This window comes from Erinaceus europaeus, chromosome 4 (assembly GCF_950295315.1).
Source record: "Erinaceus europaeus chromosome 4, mEriEur2.1, whole genome shotgun sequence".
Taxonomy (NCBI): Eukaryota; Metazoa; Chordata; class Mammalia; order Eulipotyphla; family Erinaceidae; genus Erinaceus; species Erinaceus europaeus.
This window is the reverse complement of record NC_080165.1, coordinates 31804109-31828153: the sequence shown is the minus strand read 5'-3', so window position 1 is coordinate 31828153 and position 24045 is coordinate 31804109. Positions and strand designations below refer to the sequence as shown.

The following is a 24045-nucleotide window of genomic DNA, read 5'->3' as shown; positions in this document are numbered from 1 at the left end:
AGGACCTGAGGTCAAGTCCTGGGTCCCCACCTGCGGGGTAGGGGGGAAGGTTCACAAGTGGTGAAACAGCGCTGCAAGTGCCCCTTTCTCCATCTCTACTTCTCTCTTTCTTCTCAATTTCTGCCTGTGCTTATACAAAATAAATAAAATATAAAGAAGGGGGAATATGTAATTATTTCAGACTTATAGATGGTATTTGAACTGTAGTTTATAACTTTATAGGTGTCATTTCCGTTTCCCTTTTTTTTTCTTTTTTTAAAAAAAGATGCATTTACTTCTTTGCCATAAAGAAAGAGAGTGAAAAGTAGAATCAGAGCATCACCTTGGCAGAAGTGGTGGCTGAGCTGGAACTCAGGATCTTGGTTCTGCAAGTCTGACACTCTAGCGATTGTGCAAAGTCCCCCGAGGGTCTGCCAGACCACAGCTGTAACTAAGTGCCCCCTCGAACCAGTTTTTTTTTTTATGTGGGCAATTCCTGTCTTTAAATTCTGCAAGCAGGCGAAGTCCTCTTGATACCAGATTCCCGCTCCTGCACCCACACCCCTACCCCTTCCACTTCCCGCCCTAACCACGCCGCTGTCGTTGTTTAGCTGTTACTAGTTCTAGAGGGGCCTCCGGTAGGTACCGGAGCAAAGGCGAGCTCCCCATTTCGCGCCTTGCTCTTGTCAGGAAACCGCCGCGAGTGAGGGTCCCCCAGGCTGTGCGCGCCTAGGACTCCCCCCCCCCCCCCCCCCGGCGCCGGCTGACTGCTCCCCGCCCCTAAACTGCACCCCCTCACACCCAGCCCGCGCCGCTGGCCCGCCACGCCCCAGGCTCCGCCCCCCCAATCCCTTTTAAGCTCTATAAAGTTCCTCTTTCTCTCACCTTCGGAGTCGTAGTTTCGCCTCTTGAGCTTGGGATCCACTGCAGCCCCTCAATTCCTTGTCAGGGGTGAGGTAAGGCCTGGCGTCGGTCATGCGCACCCCCATCTGAGGTTGGCTGGATAGAAACCTGGGAGCGCTGGCGGGAGGTCTCCGGTCACCTACTGAGCACAGAGCCGGGGACCCCAACTTTGGAACCTGGAGGGAGTACACCCCTTGAGGGAACCCCAACTCCCACCCATCATTATCTGGGCGGGAGGTGTGGGTGCGCACCGGGTCCCATTGAGGGCCTCCGCGAGTGGAAAGGGATGGGATGGCTGCTGCTGGAGCATCCCTGTGCCTTCTCCCCACCTCGCTCCCCACCTTCTTCTGTGGGTCTGTCCAGGGAAACCAGGCTCTGGACCCGCCGGGCTAACTGTTCTCCCGGGTTCCTGCAGTCGCCGCGGCTGGCAATTCCAGTGGCCCCTTAAGGGTGACAGGCTTCCAATCCCAGCTCTCTCTCGAAGGGTTTAAACTCACCGCGGGCTCAGCGCGCTGCTGCCTGGCGGGTGGTGGAGGAGGAGCTCCAGATTTGGGGCTCTCCCGTGCAGCGTTCTGCCGCCTGAACCCCGGGGCTCTGCGCCGCTCCCTCTCCCCGCTACCCCCGACCCATCCCCAGGACCTCTTAGTCCCCACCTGCCCCCGGGATCCAGCCCTCGCTCTGCGCTTCACAAATTCCTCGCTCTGGGCCTGCCCTCCTAGCACAGCACCCGGTCTCTGGTCTCTGCCAACTGTTGCTCCAAGTCTCACTTAATATTTCTGGCTAGAAAAACTTAAACGGTGGGGGGGGGGGTGGTGGTGGTGGTGGGTCCAGGAGCAGGCCAGGGAGGAATTTTTCTGGGTGCTGCGCACCGGGAGCATCAGACAGCAGGTGGGTCTGCGCGGGAGATGCTCGGGACCCGGACTGCCCAAGGGAGTGGTGAACCCGGAGTAGGCCAGGAGTTGAAACGCAGGGAGAAGAGTGTAGTGGGCAGGTAGCGGCTAGGGGACAGAGGGGTAGAGAGAATGGGCAGTGAGTATGTAAATCGAGTGCTCAGAGTAGCAGAGGCTGGATGGGGTGTGTGTGTATGTTGGCAAATGAGGGGGGTCTGTGAGACTGGGGTGCGTCGAGGATTCAGGTGCCCAGGAGGAGAATGGCGCGTCCGAGAGGTGGGGCGGGAGGACTTTTTGGGGCGGGGGGGGGGGGAACGTCCGCACCGATTAAGAAGGTGCCCGCTCCTGGGGACTTTCTGGTGACACTGGTTCCGCCTCGCTGCCCGGGAGGCCCAGTGGACCTCTTGGCCATTGCCCGAGTGGGCCTGGACTGGGGGAGAGGGGGTGCTAGGTACCACGCGGCTGGGGTTGGAGGTTGAAGGGCTCCCCCATTCCTGCAGCTCAGAGTGAGTACAGGAGGCGGGTCCAGCGCGTGAGGGCGAAGCTGGGCATGAACCTGGAGGGCAGCGGCGGGCGAGGTGGAGAATTCGGCATGAGCTCGGTGAGCTGTGGCAACGGGAAACTCCGCCAGTGGCTGATCGACCAGATTGACAGCGGCAAGTACCCGGGGCTCGTGTGGGAGAACGAGGAGAAGAGCATCTTCCGCATCCCTTGGAAGCACGCGGGCAAGCAGGACTACAACCGCGAGGAGGATGCGGCACTCTTCAAGGTCAACAGCACGCGGGAAACCGCAATGGGGGAGGGGGAGGGAGCGCCCCCCACAAGCCATGACCCCCCAAACTGCAGGAAGCCAGGTGGGATCAGCTGGTGTGCACAGCCCAGCGGTTCTCCTTGGGAAGGGGCCTGCTGGGGATGAACTGGGCGGGGTGAGCGCCATGAGTGGTAGGCCCAGGAGCATCAGGTGGCAATTGACTGAGGCCGCGAGAAATAAAAAGTTTTCCACTTCTCACGTGGTTTCACAAATGGGGGCCTAGTCCAGTCCGGAGCATGTGACAAGTGCTGTACCCCCCCCTCACCCCGTGTTAACTCCCTCCAGCTGCAGGGGAAGCCCTGGGGGGGGGGGAGTTTGCACATTGGTTTCAAAGTTTTAGGCTGCATATCCCTGAGTGCCAGTGTTTGCAAAGAGAAGTTCTTTCTGTGCTTGTTGATTCTTTCCTGCTTGAACTGATCAGTTTGTCCGTCTGTCTGTCCATTTCTCTGTAAGTGCTACCCTCCTTTGTTTCTCTGCTTCAGTGGGTTTTTATTCTCTCAGAGGCTCTTTCTGTATATATATATTTCTTTGATTCAGTCTCTGTCCCTTGTAGTTCTTTTGAGGTGCTTCTGACGCTATTCCTCTATTAGACTCTTTCAGGTCTCTCTGGGAATTTGGATCTCTCTCTCTCTCTCTCTCTCTCTCTTTGCTTCACTCTCTCTGGACTTCTGTTTGGACCATACTCTGATATATTTTTTTTACCTTCTCTTTGTGTATCCTGAGGTCAGGGATGTTTTTCTCTACCTCAGTTGACCCAGTGAATTGTGTGTGTTAGAGTCCAGAGCAGGCTAAGAGAACTTAACTTCCTCAGGGCACTAGCTTTGTAAATACTTTAGATTGTCTGACCATCCATCCACATGTCATCTGTGAGTAGCAGCTTATACCACAGCTTTTCCCAGTTCCAGCAAAACATCCTCAGATGCTGGATGGTGAGGGTCCTTGACCCTTCACAACCCACTAACCTTTCCCAAATAGTTTGTCTCTGAGATTCAGCAGTGATAAGGTCTAAAGTTTACTCCAAAAACACCTGGTGTCTTTCTGAGCTACACTGGGAATCTGAGGCAACATTCCTTCCTTTCAGTTTCTTTTAAAACAATCTTACAGCTGGGTGGTGGTGCACCTGGTACACACACTATAGTGTGCAAAAACTTCAAGCCCCTGGTCCCCCAAATGCAGGGGGGAATCTTCAGTAGTGAAATAGTGCTACAGGTATCTCTCTGTTTCTTCCTCTCTACTTGCCCCTTCTCTGTCAGTTTCTCTTTGTCTTGATCCAAAATAATTATTAGTATTTATTTATTTATTCCCTTTTGTTGCCCTTGTTGTCAAAATAATTTTTAAAAAAAACTGAATTTTAATGTTCTTTCTTATTTAATTTTTTTCTTGCCAGGCCTGGGCATTATTTAAAGGAAAATTCCGAGAAGGTATAGATAAACCAGACCCTCCTACTTGGAAGACACGGCTCCGCTGTGCTCTGAACAAGAGCAATGACTTTGAAGAGCTGGTTGAGCGGAGCCAGTTGGACATCTCTGATCCCTACAAGGTCTACAGAATTGTACCTGAGGGAGCCAAAAAAGGTAGGACTTCCAGCCCTAGGGTGACAGCACATAAGTAGCTTTCTTTCATTCTGAAGGCCCCTCCGTTAATTTTTTTTTATATAGTTGGCCTGTTTCCTGCCCTGTGTTTAAGCACAACAGGCTGATTGCCCAAGTACTGATGATGCTCTGTGGTATAGGATCATTTCTCAGACTCCAAGCCTATATGTGTGCACACATGCATGTCTTCCAGTTATTTCTGTTAAGATACGGGCCAAGGGAGTTGGGCTGTAGTGCAGCGGGTTAAGCGCAGGTGGCGCAAAGCACAAGGACCGGCGTAAGGATCCCAGTTCGAACCTCGGCTCCCCACCTGCAGGGGAGTCACTTCACAGGCAGTGAAGCAGGTCTGCAGGTGTCTGTCTTTCTCTCCTCCTCTCTGTCTTCCCCTCCTCTCTCCATTTCTCTCTGTCCTATCCAACAATGACGACAACAACAACAATAATAACTACAACAATAAAACAACAAGGGCAACAAAAGAGAATAAATAAAATTAAATTAAAAATTAAAAAAAAAATTTAAAAAAGATATGGGCCAAATCTCCATCCTATCAAAGGAAACTGTGTTAAAAGCTTTACTTTTCTATCAGTCTTTTGTGATTAATCATTTTTATATATTAGTAATATTTGTAGTACTAAAATGTTAACTTTTAGAGTGTACTGTTGTCAGATGGGATGATTATTAAAATTCTGATTCCCTTTTCCCAAAGTTCTTTCCAGTATATAGTCAGCCCAGGGATATTTATTTTATTTCATTTAAAAATATTCTAATTATTCCATTTTTAAGGAATGTGAGATACAAAGAGAAAGACTGAGACAGAGAGACAAGAACATTGCTTATCTCTCCTTTATGGTGGTCTGGGGAATTAAACCTGGGACCTCAGAGCCTCAGGCATTAAAGCCTATTGCATAACCAGTATGCCATCTCCCTCCACAGGGAATTTTTATTTTAAACTAACCAGGTAGATGAACTCACTGGCAAAACATCTTTGTGGTAGGACCCTTTAAATAATAAGATGCATTTACACACATTTTTATTTATTTCTCTATCTGTGCCAATTCCATTCTTGTCAAATCAGAGTAATGTATCAGACAAATAATTTTCCAATAAGACTGGAAAATCCCTTATTTATCAATACCACATTATACACTCTAGGAATCAGACCTTTGGTGTTTTTCTAAGATTTAGCATTCAGTATGTAAGTTCCTTTTTTCATGCTGTGCTATTTCCCTTTTGCCCAAACATACAGGAGCAAAGCAGCTCAATCTGGAAGACCCACAGATGACCATGAGCCATCCCTACCCCATGACGAATCCTTACAGCTCACTCCCAGCTCAGGTACCATGGAGGGCACTGGGCTTGTCGAAAGGGAATCTGGGTTTGAGTGATAGCACTCAGAGAATGAGCCAGCTAGTCCAAGACAATGGGGGAAAAATACACAAACAAAAATAGTAGAACTTCATTTGTGCCTTTCAACAGCTAAACAAAACCCTCTGGTTGTTGAATGAATAGCTTTCCAGTGGGTATTGTTGGATTAAAGTGGTAGGAAAGAAGTGTGTACCTAATGTTGGAATAGACTTCTACTATTAATGCTGAGCTCTCTTGGGAAACAAAGCTTTTATGGAAGTGGAAGACCTTGGAAGTAGGGCTTCATCATGTGAAACCACAGGGGCAGCTGATCTCTTTAGACGTTTCTAGTGTGAATTACTGCTCTGTTTTACTCCCTTTGGTGGGTACAAGAAGGAAAATTTCCCTGCAGTGCTTTTGGTGCCAGGTTTAACCATATGATGAAGCTTCGTGTCCATCATTACTTGACAACACTGTCTTCATTGTGCTCTTTGATTCTGCGTGGCTATTTCCAACTAGCATGATGAGCAATTCACGCTAAAGTCTTTTAGATGAGGAAATGATCTGGCTTTCAGTCGAATCAGAGATTTCCTGAGAAGTTTAGAAGGTTTAACAGACACACACACACACACACACACACACACACACACACACACACACGCACACACACACTCAAGGCTACCCCAACTGTTCTTTCTGAGCAGGCTGCTTGTCATCTGAGCTCCTCTTTCATGTTCCTTTAGCAGGTTCATAACTACATGATGCCACCCCATGACCGAAGTTGGAGGGAATATGTTCCTGATCAGCCACACCCTGAAATCTCTTATCAATGCCCGGTGACATTCGGACCCCGAAGCCATCACTGGCAAGGCCCAACATGTGAAAATGGTAAGGATTGTGCTGGGGCTGGCTCCAGTGGCTGCCATTGACCCAGCAGAACAAACTTGACCTAAGTGTCTCAGTCTGGCCTAATCCACTTTTCTGGCTAGTCCCATGCTTCCTTTCCCTTCTTGGAACTGTTAGAAAAGACCACATGTGCAGCAGAGGAGAGGTTTCCCTCTCCTTTGCGGTCTATAGTCTTCAGAGGAGGTATCCTAATGTTTCCTTGTGAGGTCAGATTGATATCTGACCTACTATGGTCCAGGATCTAGTCTTGGAATTGACCTCTAGTCTTATTTAAACATCACTGAGATCATTCCTGGCTGATAAAAAGCCCACCCACACACAATATTTTTATAAAGATGAGTTCATATAACATAAGAACTATTAACAAGGATTACTCAGTGAAAGCACAGTGCTAGCTGAAGTTCATTTTTAGATCTCCTGAGCTCTAAGTTCAGTCTTTACCTTAAGACAGGGAATGTCAGATATCAGACTGTGGTTATTTATGTTCTCTAAATTAATAAGTTAGCATTTTTCATCCTCTATGAATAATTTTAAGCTTTATTTTTTATCTTGGGTTAAAGGTAGTGGGTTTTTGGCTGTCTTCCCTTTTGCATTGTCCCTTAATGTTGACAAAGAACCACATAGCCTCACTGGTCCATTTCTTTCTACACACCTGTAAAATAAAGATACATTACAATTGTGCCCAGGGTTCCCTTCTCAAGAGGCACTGGGATACTCTTGAGTTAGTGCATGTCTTTTAAACAATGTTGCACCCACTATAGTTGTTCTTAGAAATAGAAGCAATGGAAATAAGGAAATGAAGAAAAGTACTATGGGGAACAAAATCACCTTGAAAGTTTAGAGCTGGTGTTGGGTCCTAAGGAGCTTTGCTCTCTAAGTACCTAAAAGCAAAGAAAAAAATTTACACTATGATCAATACAGCAACATACAAGCATTTAGGACATTTGAGTTAACTATTTAAGTAGAAATTCTGAGATGTGTCAATGTGCTGATCCTTTTCTATGTCCTAGGACTATTTGCTCTTTCAAAAGTCGGTCAGGTCATGTCACTTTTATAGTTTTGGTCAACTATAACATTGTTTAGATTTTTGGCCACCAGTATCACCATAAGGATGTAGTGCCTGCCTGCCTCCATCAATCCCAGTGGCTACCCTACCTTTTTTTTTTTTTTTGACAAAGATGATAGATGGACAGAGAGAGGGAGAGACAAGGGAGAGACGCCTGTTCCTCATTTGTGAAGACCCCACCCCACCCCACATCAGCAGGAGGGAGCTGGGGATTTGAACTCTGATCCTCTCACATGATAATATGTGCGCGCCACTGAGGACATCACCACCCAGCCCCCATTATTTAATTTTTGTAATAAGTGGCAAGGCTCCAAAAAAAATGCTCAGGATTTGTTGACAGTCGATTTTTCACGAGTTGTTTGCAACAAAGTTTGTTTTTTAAAAAACAACTTAATAGAAACTGATTAGCTAACCTCAAATAGGCTCTGAAATTCAGACCTGTGTTCAGTGCAATAAGATCCACTGAACTAATGACAATAAAAGGTAATGTTTAGAATTGTGTAAAAATATATATATGGATCAGAGAAACTTATTATATGTATAGGTGACACTAAAGAAAGTGCACAGTTTTGTTACATATTTCCTTTGATTAACATTTAATGCAGTTCATATCTTCTGTGCTGCCAAGAAATAAGGTTCATTTTTCTCCCTCTCCCTCAAGTAGCAAGTTAAGTGTGAACTCAACATTTTGTGGGATTGGACTCTGGCATCAGAACTCCTGCAGACCTGCTATAAACTTGTTGTGTAAACAGTGCTAAATTATTTTGTCTCTCTGAGCCACAGTCTCTACCTACGAATTATGGAGAGACATTGGTCAAAGAGTCCCCACCTTCAGTTAGGAGATTAATGAGTTCTGAGCGTTAGTGGAAAGCTTGGTGACTAAAGTCAGCAAGGTGCTATTTTACTGTATTGATTAGAGAGCAGGTCTTGAATGTCTTACCACATTATAGTCATGTGAAGTCATGGAGGTGTTAAATGGTGGAAAGGAAGGGAGATGGGAAGGAAGGCAGGAAAAGGTTTTTTTTTTTTTTAAGTTTCTTTCTAAAACCATGGAAAGGCATCTTCCTCCTTCAGTGCTGGTTTTATCATTTAACTTCAGTTTGTGTTTGCCTCCTGAGTATGCCAACAGTCTCAGCTAAGGCCCAGGGGTTGGTATATCCCCAGATGTTCAGCAACCACACCTTCAGGAGAGGCAGCCTTCCTATGTGCCAGACAAACTCTGTTTAGACATCATCTGATTTTTATTTGCAAATGCAGGTTGCCAGGTGACAGGAACCTTTTATGCTTGTGCCCCGCCTGAGTCCCAGGCTCCTGGAATCCCCATAGAGCCAAGCATAAGGTCTGCCGAAGCCTTGGCGCTCTCAGGTGAGTATGAGGTGGGTTCTAGAAGTACCCACAGGAGGAGGGCCTGTGGGAAGATATGACAGGCAGTCAGTGAGTACAGCTGCTTTCCTGCTGCCAGTGCCTGGGTGTATGGACACATCTGGCTTCCCATCTGTGTGACTGAGCAGTACTTTAGAAACTGAGAAACCAGTGTACTTTTTGGGTGGCGATGGCAAATGCTTGGTTGGACTTCCTTGAGTCATTCTGAGTTCTCATTGGAATCACTTTGAATTTCCAAGAATATGCAAACACCAGTGCCATTTACCAACTGCCCCCTCTTCAGCCAACATTCTCACAATGTGGTATCATTTCTTTGAAAAAAAAAAAGCACAAGGGTTTCTCATTTGGAAAAGTGGATCATCCTTCTAGGTTTAGTCAGGAGATTTCTGGAGACATAGTCTCCTTTCTCCTGGTAAGATTCACCTGCCTCAAAGTTTTGTGATCATCCTCTGAATTTTAATGTATCTTACAAATAATAGTTAGTTCTGGTCTTTAAGGTTCTATTTCTGTTTGTCAATTACTTTTTGATAAGAGAGTGAAACCAAAGCAGTACTCAGCTCATGCTAATGAGGAAATTGAACCTAGTACTCAGTACATGCTAAAGAGGAAATTGAATCTAGAGTTGCAGCAAGAAAGTCCTGTGCTCTTCCATTGGACTAATGCCCCAGCCTGAAAGATCCATTTCTAAAGATAAATAAATATGTAAATAAAAATACTCAAAGTCTTGCTTGACTGTTCCAAGGAAAGTAGGCCAAGATTAACTAGGTAAATGCTTTGCAAACACACACACATACACAAACACACACACATGATCATGTTTTGGATTCTTTAAAAAATGGACTTGTATTTATATTAAAAATGAAGGTTTAAACCTCAGAAATATCAACTTGCCTCTGACCTCTAGAAGTTACTAGTATGGAAAAAAATTGACTTGGGGCCAGATGGTAGCACATTACCATAAGCAAGGACCCAGGTTCAAGACTCTGGCCCTTATAAAACCTCATGAGTAGTAAAATTGTGCCACAGATCTCTTGAGATCTCTCTCTCTCTCTCTCCCATCTCTCTCTATCTATCTATCTATCTATCTATCTATCTATCTATCTATCATCTATCTATCTATCTATCTATCTCCCCTTTCCCTCTCAATTTTTCTTTCTTTATCAACCAAAAAAAGGGGAGCGATGGCCATTGGGAGCAGTGGATTTATTGTGCAGACATGGAACCCCAGTAATAAACCTGATGGCTATTGAATATATATATACATATATATTAGAAAAAAATAAACTTAATGCTCAAAGTTTCAGGGAGACTAGAGTTGTAGGTGGTGCTTTTGGGGGGGGCTCCCTTTTTTATTCCTTGCTGTGTGAATTTCTGAATGAGGTTGTCTGCCTTTCTTCCTAGACCTTCCTGAATGGTACCAGGAAGGAGGTGTTTCAGAAAAGAAAGTCTGATGCTTGTTTTTAGAAACTCTCAAACCCTTTTATTGAGCACCAATGTGTGGGTGCCAAGAGGGTAGGAAGTAAACAGCTATTTATACCACTGCGGCCACATGATTTCTGATGACATTAAATGAAATGAAACCTGCCCTGAGTGTCACCTCCAGTGGCTACCACCCACTCCCGTTGGGGTACATCATCTGAGTTCTGCTCACACGTGTGTTTACAGCCATAAAATTGAAGTGGAGAATTAGGGCCTAGTGATGGGGGTTCCGGTAGCAATACCTTCCATTGAGGAATAAGAGGGTTTTGTGGGTTTCTTTTTTGGGTGTAGATACTGGAGATTAATTCTCCACCTTGACCACACTTACTAGAGAACTGCATTTCCTGTTGTTTCTCAAATCCCACCTAGTTCTTGATGGGTAGCTGTTGTCAGTCCATGAAGCCATTTGCATTTCAGTGAAGGGGTCATTTATAAACCTAACTTGGGTCTATTCAGCCTGCATTGAAAAGAAAGTCATGTTTTTAAAAAAGGGTCTGGAATCAGCAGCATGGCCTAAGTACATCTTGTTGATTTTAGGAAGCACACTAGTGAAATTATTCTCACACTTAGACACCAAACCTAGTACAATGTCAGCGGACTGTATTCACAAAATAATTTTATCACTGATTGTCTTTTCTTTGCCTGAATTCATTTTGTTGTGCTAGTGGTATATATACACTATGGATTAGTCTGTGGAGGAGACTAATTAAAAAAGCTAATGGGGAAAATAAAAATATCACATTCCCACCAGAGATCACTGTGTATAAGAGCTTGGTGCTTCTCCCTCCTGAAACTTTAATGTGCACATGCTTGCAGACAATTTCTTCTTACCTAACTGCCATCAGAATAATATTTTTCAGTTCCTAATATGTGCATGTGTTTGCTTTTTCTTCTTTTTTTCTTTTTCTACCAGTAGAATCCAAGCCTAATGAAAACTTATTGCCATGCTTAAAGATAAATTTTTCTTCCATGACTCATATGCCATTGTATTTTAGACATAATTGATGTCATCACCACATGGACAGTGCTTTACAGAAACCTAATGCAGTGTGTGCTCTCTCTCTCTCTCTCTCTCTCTCTCTCCTGAAAAATACTGACTTTGTCATGAAATGAGTTTCTTTCTCTCTCTCTCTCTCTTTTTTTTTTTTTAACTATCTCTAAGTATCTGTGAATCTCTAGGGAGGAGATATGAGCTTCTAGAAACCCCTAGACTCTCTTGATCCTGGAACTTTTCACTGTGTACAGCACATCTTTAGTCCCCAGCATTCCATCTAATGTGTTTTGTTTGGCTGAGTGGGTGGGCAAGATGGTAGGCAGGCTGCATGGCTCAGCACTAACCTGAGAGCTCTGTGTTTACAGACTGCCGGCTCCACATCTGCTTGTACTACCGAGAAATCCTAGTCAAGGAACTGACCACATCCAGTCCTGAAGGCTGCCGGATCTCCCACGGTCACACCTATGATGCCAGTAACCTGGACCAGGTCCTCTTCCCCTACCCGGAGGACAATGGGCAGAGGAAAAACATTGAGAAACTGCTGAGCCACTTAGAAAGGGGTGTAGTCCTCTGGATGGCCCCCGATGGACTTTATGCCAAAAGACTATGTCAGAGCAGGATCTACTGGGATGGGCCTCTGGCACTGTGCAGTGACAGGCCCAACAAACTGGAAAGAGACCAGACGTGCAAACTCTTTGACACACAACAGTTTTTATCAGGTAATGCACTGCCTAATCTTTTTTTTTTAATCTGTCTTGTCTTTTATTAGAGATTTACTAGTGGTTTATTAGACTATAGGATTACAAGGTATAAGTGCCCACTGCCTGATCTTTGAGAATGGAATATTTGTATCTGCTGTCCTTACAGTGAGAGAATAAGGTGGTAGAAGTCGAAACCAGTAAGTCCTCCTGCTCCAGGCAGAGGTCTAGGAATCCCTGAACCCATCCAGAATGACCACAGCATAGGCTCCTTTTTTGTTTCACCTCTGACTCTCCTACCAGCTCCTCTCTAGGGGCAGAGAGATTTGAAAAGGAGGATGCTTGCTTAAGGTGGCTCAGGCTGATGTATGAAATTCTGGTGTTCAGACAGATAGCTACCCACTAGTAAGTCCCTTGTTATCAATGGCATGATCTCAGCAAGACTATCTGTTGTTTCAGCTCTTTCCAGGTTCCTAGGAAAATCATATAGGTTAAAAATATATTGTTCACATTCTGGGTTGTGAAATGTGTCATCCATATGCATGACCTCCAACAGGTGAGACCCAAGATAGAGTGTATTGAACTGATTTAGCGAAGGGGAAGTTGTGAGAAGATTTTTCATGATCGCTGTGATATGCATGTTTCTAATCATAGTTTCCTGAGCCAGTAGGTTTTGCTTTTCTGGTTTTGATTTCATGACAAATAAACAAAACCCATGTCGTTCTTACTGAAACTTCTGACCATGTTATTGTCAAAGCTTCATCCAAAGCGTCCACTTATCCATCTCTCTTGAAGCTGCCCAATATAGAGGGAGAGAGATATTCTACCTGCCAGCTAAAACTGAGTAATTCATTCAACTTTATCTTCCACCTACCCATTGGTTGATGAGTGCCTCCTTCCGGAAGACCCAATTTTGAAGTGTTCATCTTTTTCCCCTACTTGTTTATTGGTTCCCTTTATCTTAAGTAAAAAAAGACAAAGCATTTATGTGTTCAGCACCATCGAAATTTGCACAGCGTTTTTTCTTTTTTCTACATAAGGTAGAGCATTGCTCAGCTCTACGTTATATAGATGGTATGGACTGATCCTGGGTGCACAACCTTTAAAGCTTAATTTGCCCAAATTTGCTTTTAGACTCATTGAAATTATCTCTTGATGGCCCAAAATAACTATGTCCCTTATTGATTAGCCTTCCCAGACAAGCATGGCAGGAGTTCAGGGGGAGCTGAGTCCCTGGTTCTCTTACTACCCCCCCACACCCCTGCAGCATCTAATGAGCTGCTCTTCACCTTCTGAGCTGCAAACACCTGCTCCTAGAGCTCTTTTTTAATTAGTGGTTTAATATTGAATTACAAGATAACAAGGGTACAACTCCACACTGTTCCTACTACCAGAGTTCTGAATCCCCAACCCCTCCATTGTAAGCTACAGTAGTTCTTTTAAGGTTGTAGATATGGGTTAACTACTATTTCTATAACTACCTGTCTATATTTGTATATATTTGTCATTTTTTTTCTTTTCCTATGTCCCATCTTCTCTTCCTTTCCAAGTCTTATCTACACCTATCACTACATCTAAATATTCCTCCTTTTTCCCTCTTCTCTCTCTGGGTCCTGATGGAGTTGGAATTCAGAGCCCTCTGGTCATCTTCCCCCTGTCATTTCTCCCCTACTAGGAATATGGATCAAAATTATTTGGGGGGTTCAGAAGATCTCCCAAAGCTCTTTATAGTTCAAACCTCCCAGTGATCCTGGTGAGAATCCAGGAAGAGTCACTGAGAAGTTCCAGGTCTGCACCTCCTATACCTGTAGGGAAATCTGAGAGAGGACAGTGGGTTTGAATTTCCATGGAGACTGTCTAGCTTGGTCTTTTTTGATTTCGGAAGCCACCACAGGGATGTTGAGGCTTGAATGAAGCCATCCCAGGGAAATAACAGGTGCATCTCTGAACGGCTTTGCCATGAATGTTTCAGGAGAGTAGGGCCCTTCCACTATAAGGAAATTGTTAACCATACTTAGGGTTACAGTAGGGCATGGGGAGGCAGGGCAAACCAGCTGTGAGCATCCTCCAGCTACAAATTCACTTGCCTAGAATGTCATATATTCATCTGTAAGCATGAGATCCTTTTATGTCTTTTTCCTTCCTCTGCAAATCAGGACTATGCTTTGTGATCACTGTATCCTTTTATCTCAAAGTGAGCACTGAGGTTCAAGGAGAGGTTTGTGAACTTGAGAACCAAAGTTGTGTAGACCAGCTTGTGCACAATCAAGGATTCCCACAAAACGATCTTATGTCCTAGAATCTCTGAGACATGTCCCTCGCAGACAATTGGCCAACTAACCTCACTGACTAGCTTGTACAGATGTAGCCTCAGACCTTGTGAATATGCTTTTCATACATTCTTAAGTTGGTTAGGTTTGATTTGAATTCTGGAAAAGAAATTTAAAAAAATTTTAAGAAGCAGGAAGTCAAGTCGTCCAGTGAGTTAGCTAGAAACTTTTTCTTCAGTTGAAGAGAGCAGTGGAAATCTTTGATATCTACCCATTAAGGATTTGCAAACTAGTAGGGACAGCCCCCCAAGGCACAGCCCAAGGTGCAAATCTGATAAAGCAGCATCCACATCCTCATACTGTTCTGCAGAACACAACAGCACCTGTGTAAGCATGTTTCTTTTCTGAGCATGATATCTGACTCTGGTGGAAAGAAACAGAAGCCATCAGAGGCAGGAGTTATCCTGCATGTGAGTGAGGGGACATGGATCAACACAGGGGCTTGAACATGAGCCTGCCCAGCTGTTTTCCTGGCTCACTCTATATCTTTGCAGTAAGAGTGGTGGTTTTTGTATCTTTACAGTAAGAACAGTGGTTTGGGGTGGGTATGTCCACAGAAGTGGCAGCCCCTAGTGTTTCCCTATTCTCCTCACCTCAACTCAGTCATCTATCCCAGAAGATGGATTAGCACTCTTACAGTTTGGACGAGTGCCAGGTAGGCTGCAGCTGCCCCTAATGTGCAGTCAGTCTACAGGATATCAACTATTCCCATGGGAAGGGCTGGTGACATAGCTCACTTGGATGGAGTGTGGCTTTACCATGAGTGTGACCCAGGTTCGAGCTGGGCTGCCACCTCACTGAAGGAAGCTTCAGTGCTATGATCTCTCTCTCTGTGTCCGTCTGTATCTCTCTCCTATCTCTGGGGAGCACAGATATTATTTTATAGATATCTGTAGTTTTGAGACAAAGTTTTTAAACAAGCCTGGAGCAAGTCAGAGAATTATGAATTGTTAATGAAAATTTCTTTTATATTTCCCCTCTTCCTCTCTCTCTCTCTGCCTCTCTGTCTCTCTCTCTCTCTTTCTCTCTTAGCTTTGCTTTTTCTCTCTTTTTCCCCTCCTTCATTTCTCTTTGCTCTTGTATCATCATGGACTCAATGCTGAAAAAAAGTAAGGCATATCGTTTGTAGGGTGTATGCCCCTTGAAGAATTGAATGAAACTTCAAGTTATCTCAGGAAAAGTACTCTCAATTCAAAGTATAAATCAGTACACATCATCTGAGAACAAAAAGTTATGAAGTACATCCAGATAAACAGAGAACACTATATTTCAGCCTTTGGAGTCAATAGCGAGCTCTTGCTTCTTGATCTACTCTGGTATGCTCAACGATGATGGTTTCTCATATCTTTTTTTTTTTTCCTTCTGGGGTTTCTCCAGAGCTACAAGCATTTGCTCACCATGGCCGTCCCCTGCCAAGATTCCAGATAACTCTTTGCTTCGGAGAAGAGTTTCCAGATCCACAGAGGCAAAGGAAGCTCATCACCGCTCATGTGAGTACACCCCAGTGATTGAGTTTTCCTGGTCTTTGTGAAGCACAGGCCCCCCTTTTAGAGAAGTCCCAGATGAAAGCAAATGCCAAGTGACTTGGGAAAATAGTGCGAGAGGAGGAATTTCCGGCGACCAGAAGGGGGGGGGGACGACCCTGCTCTAGACAAACTGCTTTCATAAATAGGGTTCCAGCCCTCCCTCCCCCCCATGCATGGGCATAGCTTATCCCACTTTTTTTTAAAGGAAATTTTCATACTCCTGTTTTGTAGAGATGCAAAAGGTTTGATACTGAAATCTGTCATTTAAGACTCCCCATGTTTGCAATTGCTTTTGAAATGATGAAGATTGATCATCACTCGTTGGAGAAGTTATTCCAAAATGGGTATCTGTTGAGTTGTTGTGCAATTTATAGTTTCCCTCCAGATACTTCTCAATGCCCCTTGTTTATTTGTGAAGGTTTAGAAATTATTTAGCTGTTGGAAACCAAAGATTTTGTTATTGGGAAGAGAGTGAGTCTTTCAGATAATTCAATGAAATTAGACCATCATCATTTTTTCTAAAAAAAAAAAAAAAAGAGTTTAACATGAGTTCATTATATTTTTCATAAGAAGAAAAGTTATTTTTAATATTATTTCTTTTATTTTATTGAAAGAGAATAAGACACAGAGAGAAAGACCTGGACACTGCTCAGCTTTGGCTTATGGTGGTGCTGTGGATTGAACATGGGACCTCAGAGCCCCAGGGGTGAAAGTCTTTTGCACAGCCATTATACTACCTCCCCATCTCAGAAGAAAAATTATTTAAATAACATGTAGCATTTTTTTGTTGCAGAAAACAAAAGTTTGAATAACTGAAACTTTATACTTTGAAAATTATATCGCTGCATGCCTGTTTCTGGACCCATACTGATGGGTCCAGGTAATGAATCTTAATGGTAAAAATTTTATACTCACTAATCAAAATTCAGGTCAGACTTTAGCTTGCCTATTTCTTATTGAAAACTGAAATAAAATTCCACTTAATTTTTGAATACACAGTTACTCCTTCTTGATTATTGTAAAAGCAAAAACCTTCCAACCAACAAAGGTAGAGACCTTCACATAGAGTTTAGAGTTCTTTCGTGAGTTCTCTCCAGTGAATGATGTAACTATTGATAAACAAATTGATATCATGTGAACAACTAGGATTATCAAGTAAGTAAATAAACTTGGCAATCATAAGTAACATTTTAGAAGCTGATGATAAATTCCTGTATTAGACTGATTTTATGGGTGTTCTAAGTTAGCAGTGATGGGTTCACCAGGCAAGAAACAGTGTGATTGTTTTAGTTTTTAATTACATTTATTAATTTCATATTAGATAGGACAAGGAAAGAGAGAGAGAGGAGCCAGAGTACCATTGTAGTATGTGTGACATAGGAGATTGACTTGGGAGTTTCAGGAATACACAGTCCTGTGCTCAGCCACCAGCTGAGCTACTTACCTAGTTGCTCTGAAATCGGATGCTACTGAAAAAGAAATCATGTATGTGTGCAGCCAGGAATTCCTACTCCTTTTTATCAAGGAATTATTTGGTTTCAGGCACTTCATATGACTCATTTTATAGCACAACTGATTGACTTGCAGCATTTGAGACTGTTGGTGAATCTCATCCTCCACATAATAACCAAACTAGATGAATCTGGGGTCAACTGACATACTTTCCCCATGGTAGCAGTTTTGTTTCTGTGTGATTTGATGTCTTCTTTTTTCTTTTGGCCTCAGTTTAGAAACATACAGATGATCTAGGTTGTGGAGGAATCATTAGTCATTCGAGATGACTCACCTCATCCCTGTCAAACTACAATTGTAAAAAAAAAAATTAATTAATTAATTGACCTAAATTTTCATGACTATTACTTTGGTGGTTTTTTACCTGATCTGCTTCAGGCTTAGTTAAATGTAATTATTAAACAACACTTGATAAAAAGATACCCTCTTTAACTTCAGTTGAAACCCACCATTAAGTAGATTTTGTGTATATGTTGGTGTGTGTAAAGCCTAACAAAAAGTTCTTCAGAGTACTCTAACTATGAAAAGTTTAGATATATGATAGCTTCACACTTTGGACTTTACTATGCCTTTATATGTGGAGAGTAAAGTTAATGATGTGTCAATTCCATGTATGAAAAAGAGTATCTCAGTAATGATTTCTTAAAATCTCTTATTAAAGGTTGAACCTCTACTAGCCAGACAACTATATTACTTCGCTCAACAAAACAGTGGACATTTCCTGCGGGGCTATGATTTACCTGAACACATTAGCAGTCCAGAGGATTACCACAGATCTATTCGTCATTCCTCCATTCAAGAATGAAAACTGCTTGGTGGGACAGTGGTGAGCGTATCCAAGAAGGAAAAATGCCAGAATACAAGATTTTGTTTCATTGTAAATATTTGACTTTGATAAGAAGAGCCAACTTAACTTCCTCTCTTTTCATTTGAGGAACTTGGGGCTTCAGTGCAGCATGTGAGCATCATATAAACAACATCTATAGAAAGTATCTGTAGCAAATTTGACAGATAAACTTCGAAAAGAAGGATGGGCTTCAGTGTCTGCTGTAGACTGCCGTCATTGATAGTGACTGTGAAATTTGACCAAAGGGAGTGTTTACATTTTACTGAAGTGCGGTCTTTGAATTGATGTGACATATTTCACGCATGAAGACTGAGAAAACGTGTGTTTCGATATTGTCCGATACTCGAGGGGTGAAAGCATCCAAGTGTTGTACAACTTCTCAGGGAAATAAAGACTAAATTGGAGAGTACAACACCCATAAGAAAACCAAGTAGGAGATAGTCTTATAGAAAATGCTTGCTGATAGAAGGAAACAGAATCTTTAACGCCAGCTCTCAGTGATTCTTTCTGGCCTCAACCTGCCCTGGGTGTCACCCCAGGGTGGGTTTCCCTGCGTTATAAAGGTGTGTGCCCTCCTATTTGTTCTTTGTCTTTGGATGCCCCTGGATGCCATTTATTAATTATGTTTCTACTTCCATGAGCCAAAAAAGCATTAGGGTTACCCTAGATTGGTACATTTTTGTTGGTTTACCAATCTAGTCAGATAGCTTGTTTGTCTTCTTGATTTTTCCCTCTATAGAAATGATTACAAAAACTGTATTCTAAGGAAGCATTCATAGAGATCCAAAAATCTAACTCCTAAAGATTTTATTTCTGAGACAGTGACATTTCCCCTCTTATCCTGTTTGTTTTGTTTGGCTATCAGTTATCCATGACAACACTAAAGAGAAGAGGCTGGTGTTTTTCAAATTGGTGAACTCTGTTAGGAAAGATGATGACAGCATTTCACATATTTCATAACTGCAGATTCAGTGGGCTGTTTTTGCTTATTGTGTGTATTATATGCTTCCTCATGCCATAAATGGATTGGCAGGCCTTCGGATACTTTTTTTGAATATGTCTTTTTATAGAATCACAAAGATCTCTGCTTGCTTAAATGAAGCAGATCCCTTACTGTTTTTGGTGTTTTGGAAAAGTACAGATGGTTTACACAGTGATGCCATAGTTTTAATATTTTGTCATAGGACAAAATAAGTGTTATTACTTCCAGGCTCAGCAAAAAATTGATACTGCTCAAAAGCATTCTGATACTAATCTAACCTGTATATTTTTTTACATTCATTCAACAAAATGCACCACTTGTGATATGTGCACTCAGTCAGATCTGAAACCAACTGGTCCCAAAATGCACCCCTTGTATTAATCAGACTGCAATTGTTATCCAGTTTGGCAACATTGGATTGTCTTTTCTTTTTTAATTGTTTTTAAAAGGGAGTTGTTAGCATTGAAATAATACACATTAACTACAGAAAACATAAACAGTGTATAAGGATATAGTATATAGAACATTTCCCTCTCTTTTTTCTCCAGCCCAAATCCTCCTCCCTACAAGTGTTGTTTCATTGTCCAACACTTTTCACTTTTCTAAAATATTACATAAGTAAAGAAAAAAAATCATGGAGTCTTCTAGCTCTCACTTTTATGCCTTCCTATTGTAATCAAATAATACAGATTTACCTCATTCCTTGGTATAAACAAAGGTATTTCAGTAGCCATGTCCAGGAAGAACATGTTGAACAGCAGGTAGTACTTCATGAACTGCAGTAATGTATACATCTTATAGATGCAAAGTATTTTTGGGGTATATTACCCTAAGGGGAAAATGGACAAGAAATTAGGAGCTTCTATAACACAGGCCTCAGAATGTGACTCTCTTTACTATAGATCTCTACCCCCACCTCAGCCCTACAGGGAGACTTGTGGTGTTTGTCCCTGGGAAGTTGTGTCTTTCTCCTATACTTTCCCAAGTCTCCCTCCCTCCCTCCCTCCCTCCCTCCCTCCCTTCCTTCCTTCCTTCCTTCCTTCCTTCCTTCCTTCCTTCCTTCCTTCCTTCCTTCCTTCCTTCCTTCCTTCCTGTCTTTCTTATTTCCTGTCTTTCTTATTTCCTGTCTGTCTTTCTTACTTTCTTCTCTTAGACAGGTACAGAGCAGAGAGATAGCGAAAGAGACTACAGCAGCAAACTTTTCTTCAATGCAGTGGGGGCTGGACTCAAATTTGGGTAGAGCACTATCCAGGTGAGCTATTTTGCCAACCGAAATGTTCTGTTTTAATTACTATTGTCATTAAAGTGCACTAGTAGAGGGCTCTCCATGAAATAGGGTGAGGCATTGTCCTGCTCATCTTCACACTGTAGAAAGGAATGGCTGCCTCCTTCCTTGACTAGATAAAGTGAGATTAGCAAATTGTATATATATTGTTCTCAAGGGAAGATACTGCAGGAGAGTTTCTTCACTTATGCTAAAGAGCTTTGGATTTCAGGAAGAAATGTACAAGTTTCACTGATGTATGTGCTTGACTTATTTCTTCTTCTTGGGGTTTATTAATACTGTGGTAACTAATAAATGAACTTGTGTGATGGACTTGTTTAAAACACAGATTCTGGAACTTCTTCAGCCAAGGCAAAGTGGGACAGTCACTATATAGAGAACTCAGCAATTATGTTTGAGTTAGAAAGAAATGGCTCCACTAGGAAGAAAGATTCTAAATCTACAACTGAATAAATGACACCAACTCCAGTTGCCACCTAGGCCCAATTATTCCTGGGCTCATGTTTAGAAAAAAAAAGGCCTACAGGGACCAAAGCATAAACTAGGTTTTATCCTCATGTCACTGCATGTTAAGCCCCAGAGTCGACACAACTCTGGGAGAACTGGTACAGGGTCTAATGTGGATTTCTACTTGAAAAGTTGTTCAGTGGTTGAGCATAGATTCAGAGATAGCGATGCTCCTATATTCTCTATGCTAGTGAGGCTCAAATTTTTATATTAGCTTTTTTTTTTTTTTTTTTTTACTAAATATTCTGGCCTAATGCAAACATGCTTTCATTTTTCTTTGATTGTGTTTCTCCTCTTTACCCAACAACGAATATTTTTCTGAAAATGTTAAGATTTCTTTAGATAAGGGCCAGGTGGTGGAGCACCTGGTTAAGTGCACACATTGTAGTGCACAAAAACCCTGGTTCAAACCCTGAGCCCCATCTGCAAGGGGAAAGCTTCAGGAGCAGTGAAGTGGTGCTGCAGATGTCTGTCTCTGTCCCTCTCTATCTTCCTCTTCCCTCTCTATTTCTCTCAGTCTCTATTCAATAAATAAATTCAAAATAATCTTTTTCAGGTCTACATTTTCTTTCTATATCTTGCTTTAATAGTTAGTGACAGACTTGCATCTATCTAAATGCTACAATAGGGCAGATCTGTTAAATGCATCCTTCTGCAACTTGCTGCTTCACAGTTCTATCTTTAACTGCCCCATGTTGATATGGGTAGATTGCATCCACTCCTTGTTAACTGTTACTGTGTATTGTCATTTGAATACAGTAAAGACCAGTATTCCTCTTGTTATTTCCACTGATTTCAGAAAGGCCTGTGAAGTGTAGCTGAAGGAGAGGGGAAGAAAGAAGAGATATGGGAAATAAAAGAAAGGTGAAAGGCCAATAGGCCAATTCTCCTTCAATATAAATACATATTTTCTTTGAACTTTGTAATGGAATGGAACTACTTGCTGGAAGAGCCCATGCCTCCTGCTCCCTCATATAGTTGAATAGAACCAGGCAGCTACCTTGACTTTAATCCAATTCTTTGTTACTTCTACCTTGTTGCTGAGCTTCTCAAGCAAGAACATCTCCACAACTTGGTTGAACCTCTTATGAACAATGACTATGCATAGTCATGCCATGAATTTTGTGTAAACTGTTTTTCAAAGCATAGTGATATTTGTAATATTTGATATTTTAAGTAGTTGATAAATAAAGACTTTTTTTAAAAAAGTAATCTTTTATGGACAATGTATATTATTAAATACTACCTCTTCCTGAAAGGGTTTTCTTTTTTTTTTTTTTAGGGGGGTAGGGGTGGGAGAGACTACAGCCTGCTTTCTTACTGGCTCTCATATAACTCTGGAATTAGATCTCAATGTTTTCAGCTTGTCTTTTGAAAAAGTTTTGTAAAACATATCCCAGGATATCCTCCAACACCTGGAATCACAATTAGGCAGGGTATTGATCAATACTTTCTTTCTCTCTTCGCCAGTGTTCTTAAAACTCTAGAAGATTCAAGGAAATTGTGTTTATTTGTTCCATTTATATTTGTGGTTCCTTTGATTTTGACCTTGCTGTTAAATGGAAGGACATGTAGGCTAACCATCATGTTGAATAAGAAATATCATGGAAAAACTATGTGCAGAAAAAATCACAAGGCAAGATGGAGTCCCCTATGACTTTATAGTTCTCTCTGTCCCCTGTCAGCTTGTCTTTGCAGCCAGATTGTTGTGAAATACGTGTCAGAGACCACCTGAGACCAAATCAGCCAAATTTAGGAGTCTTTATTCAGTCACCGAGTGACTACATTCACAGGTAAAGTGATGCTCAGAGTGCAGCCCTGAGCTCAGTGTAGCCCAGTCATTTATAGGGGTAAGTATGGGAAGCAAGCTAGGTTGCAGAAGCCAAACGTGGTGGTTAGGGCTGCCTGTTACTGCGGTCAGGAAGACCCCTTACGGAAACAATCAACAATCAATGATTTACAATCAAGAATCAACGATTAATCAATAATTTCAGAACACTAAGATCTACTTCTTGTTGGCAAGTAAAGCACTTGCACAAGTTCAGGTTCAGGTCAAGATGGAGTCAGTTATGCTAAGGAAGTGGGGACTCTGTCACAAGATGAGTTGGATCTCCTTTCCCAGATGTTGTATAGCTTTGTTATTTTAGTCCTTTCAAATGTAGCAGGTCCTCAGATAACAAAAATTGTTCAATATCATTTTATTATAATATTGATAAGGGAGAAAAGATTCTTAGGCAAGCCTGGATAAAAGGATGCTATTTGAGGACTTGGTTTTGTGATATTGAAGTGTTTGAAAGGGATTTTGAGCCCTTGATGTTGCTTCTAAGTAATTTTGCACTTTTCTGAGGTATCAGTGTTTATAAACCTTTTTTATTTTTCTGTATTTATTTCTGTCATTGCCAGGGTTTCACCACTCCAGGCTGAATTTTTCAAACTGACACAGACAAAGATCTAGACACTAATGAATTAGTGCCAAATTAATTGCCAGCTTCAGAAAAGGGGAGCATTAAAAAGTGTTTTGAACATTATATATCATAAGAGGTTCAAAACTTCCCAGTGGGGGAATAAAATCTCTAATAATCTCTTTGTGGTTGTTGGGTGAACTGGACAACCTCATTCAGAAAAATGAAACTTGACCACCACATAACATCATGCCCCAAAAGTAACTCAGAATGGATCAAAGATCTGGATATTAGACCTATAAGATATATTAGAAACTATAAGACACCTAAAAGTATATATATATATATATATATATATATTTCAGGACCTTAACATTAAAGATATATTTGGAGACTCCAACTCATAGGCAAGAGAAAAAACAAAAAATGAATAAATAGGGTTATATCAAATTAAAAACAAAAACTCTTAGAGATCAAAAGAAATTTTCATAAGGATAAACAGGAAACCCAGCAAATGGGAAAATATATTTGCACACTATGCTTCAGATAAGCAGTTGATATCAACACATCAGCAAAAAGAAAAAGAACAATCCAATAAAAAAGTGGACA

General features: G+C 42.1%; 1 protein-coding gene across 3 annotated transcripts; it reads left to right on the top strand.

Moving 5' to 3' along the window:
• The first annotated feature begins 871 nt into the window (after positions 1-871).
• IRF4 (interferon regulatory factor 4) lies at positions 872-22439 on the top strand. 3 transcript variants are annotated; one of them, XM_007531359.2, is made up of 9 exons: positions 872-935; positions 2273-2541; positions 3971-4157; positions 5422-5510; positions 6266-6407; positions 8749-8856; positions 11713-12066; positions 15753-15865; positions 18075-22439. In XM_007531359.2, the coding sequence occupies exons 2-9, from the start codon at positions 2323-2325 to the stop codon at positions 18216-18218; spliced, it is 1356 nt and encodes a 451-aa protein (XP_007531421.1). In that variant the 5' UTR covers positions 872-935; positions 2273-2322; the 3' UTR covers positions 18219-22439. The 3 variants fall into 3 exon arrangements, with proteins under 3 accessions (XP_007531421.1, XP_007531420.1, XP_060045144.1); XM_007531358.2 differs by having other exon boundaries at positions 6263-6407; XM_060189161.1 differs by lacking the exon at positions 8749-8856 and having other exon boundaries at positions 6263-6407.
• The last annotated feature ends 1606 nt before the right edge of the window (positions 22440-24045 follow it).

Excerpts from the sequence above, each read along its gene's own strand:
- IRF4 (XM_007531358.2), top strand. The coding sequence starts at position 2,323 with ATGAACCTGGAGGGCAGCGGCGGGCGAGGTGGAGAATTCGGCATGAGC. Across the intron at positions 5,511-6,262 it reads ACAGCTCACTCCCAGCTCAG|CAGGTTCATAACTACATGAT; the intron begins GTACCATGGAGG and ends ATGTTCCTTTAG. Across the intron at positions 6,408-8,748 it reads AGGCCCAACATGTGAAAATG|GTTGCCAGGTGACAGGAACC; the intron begins GTAAGGATTGTG and ends TTGCAAATGCAG.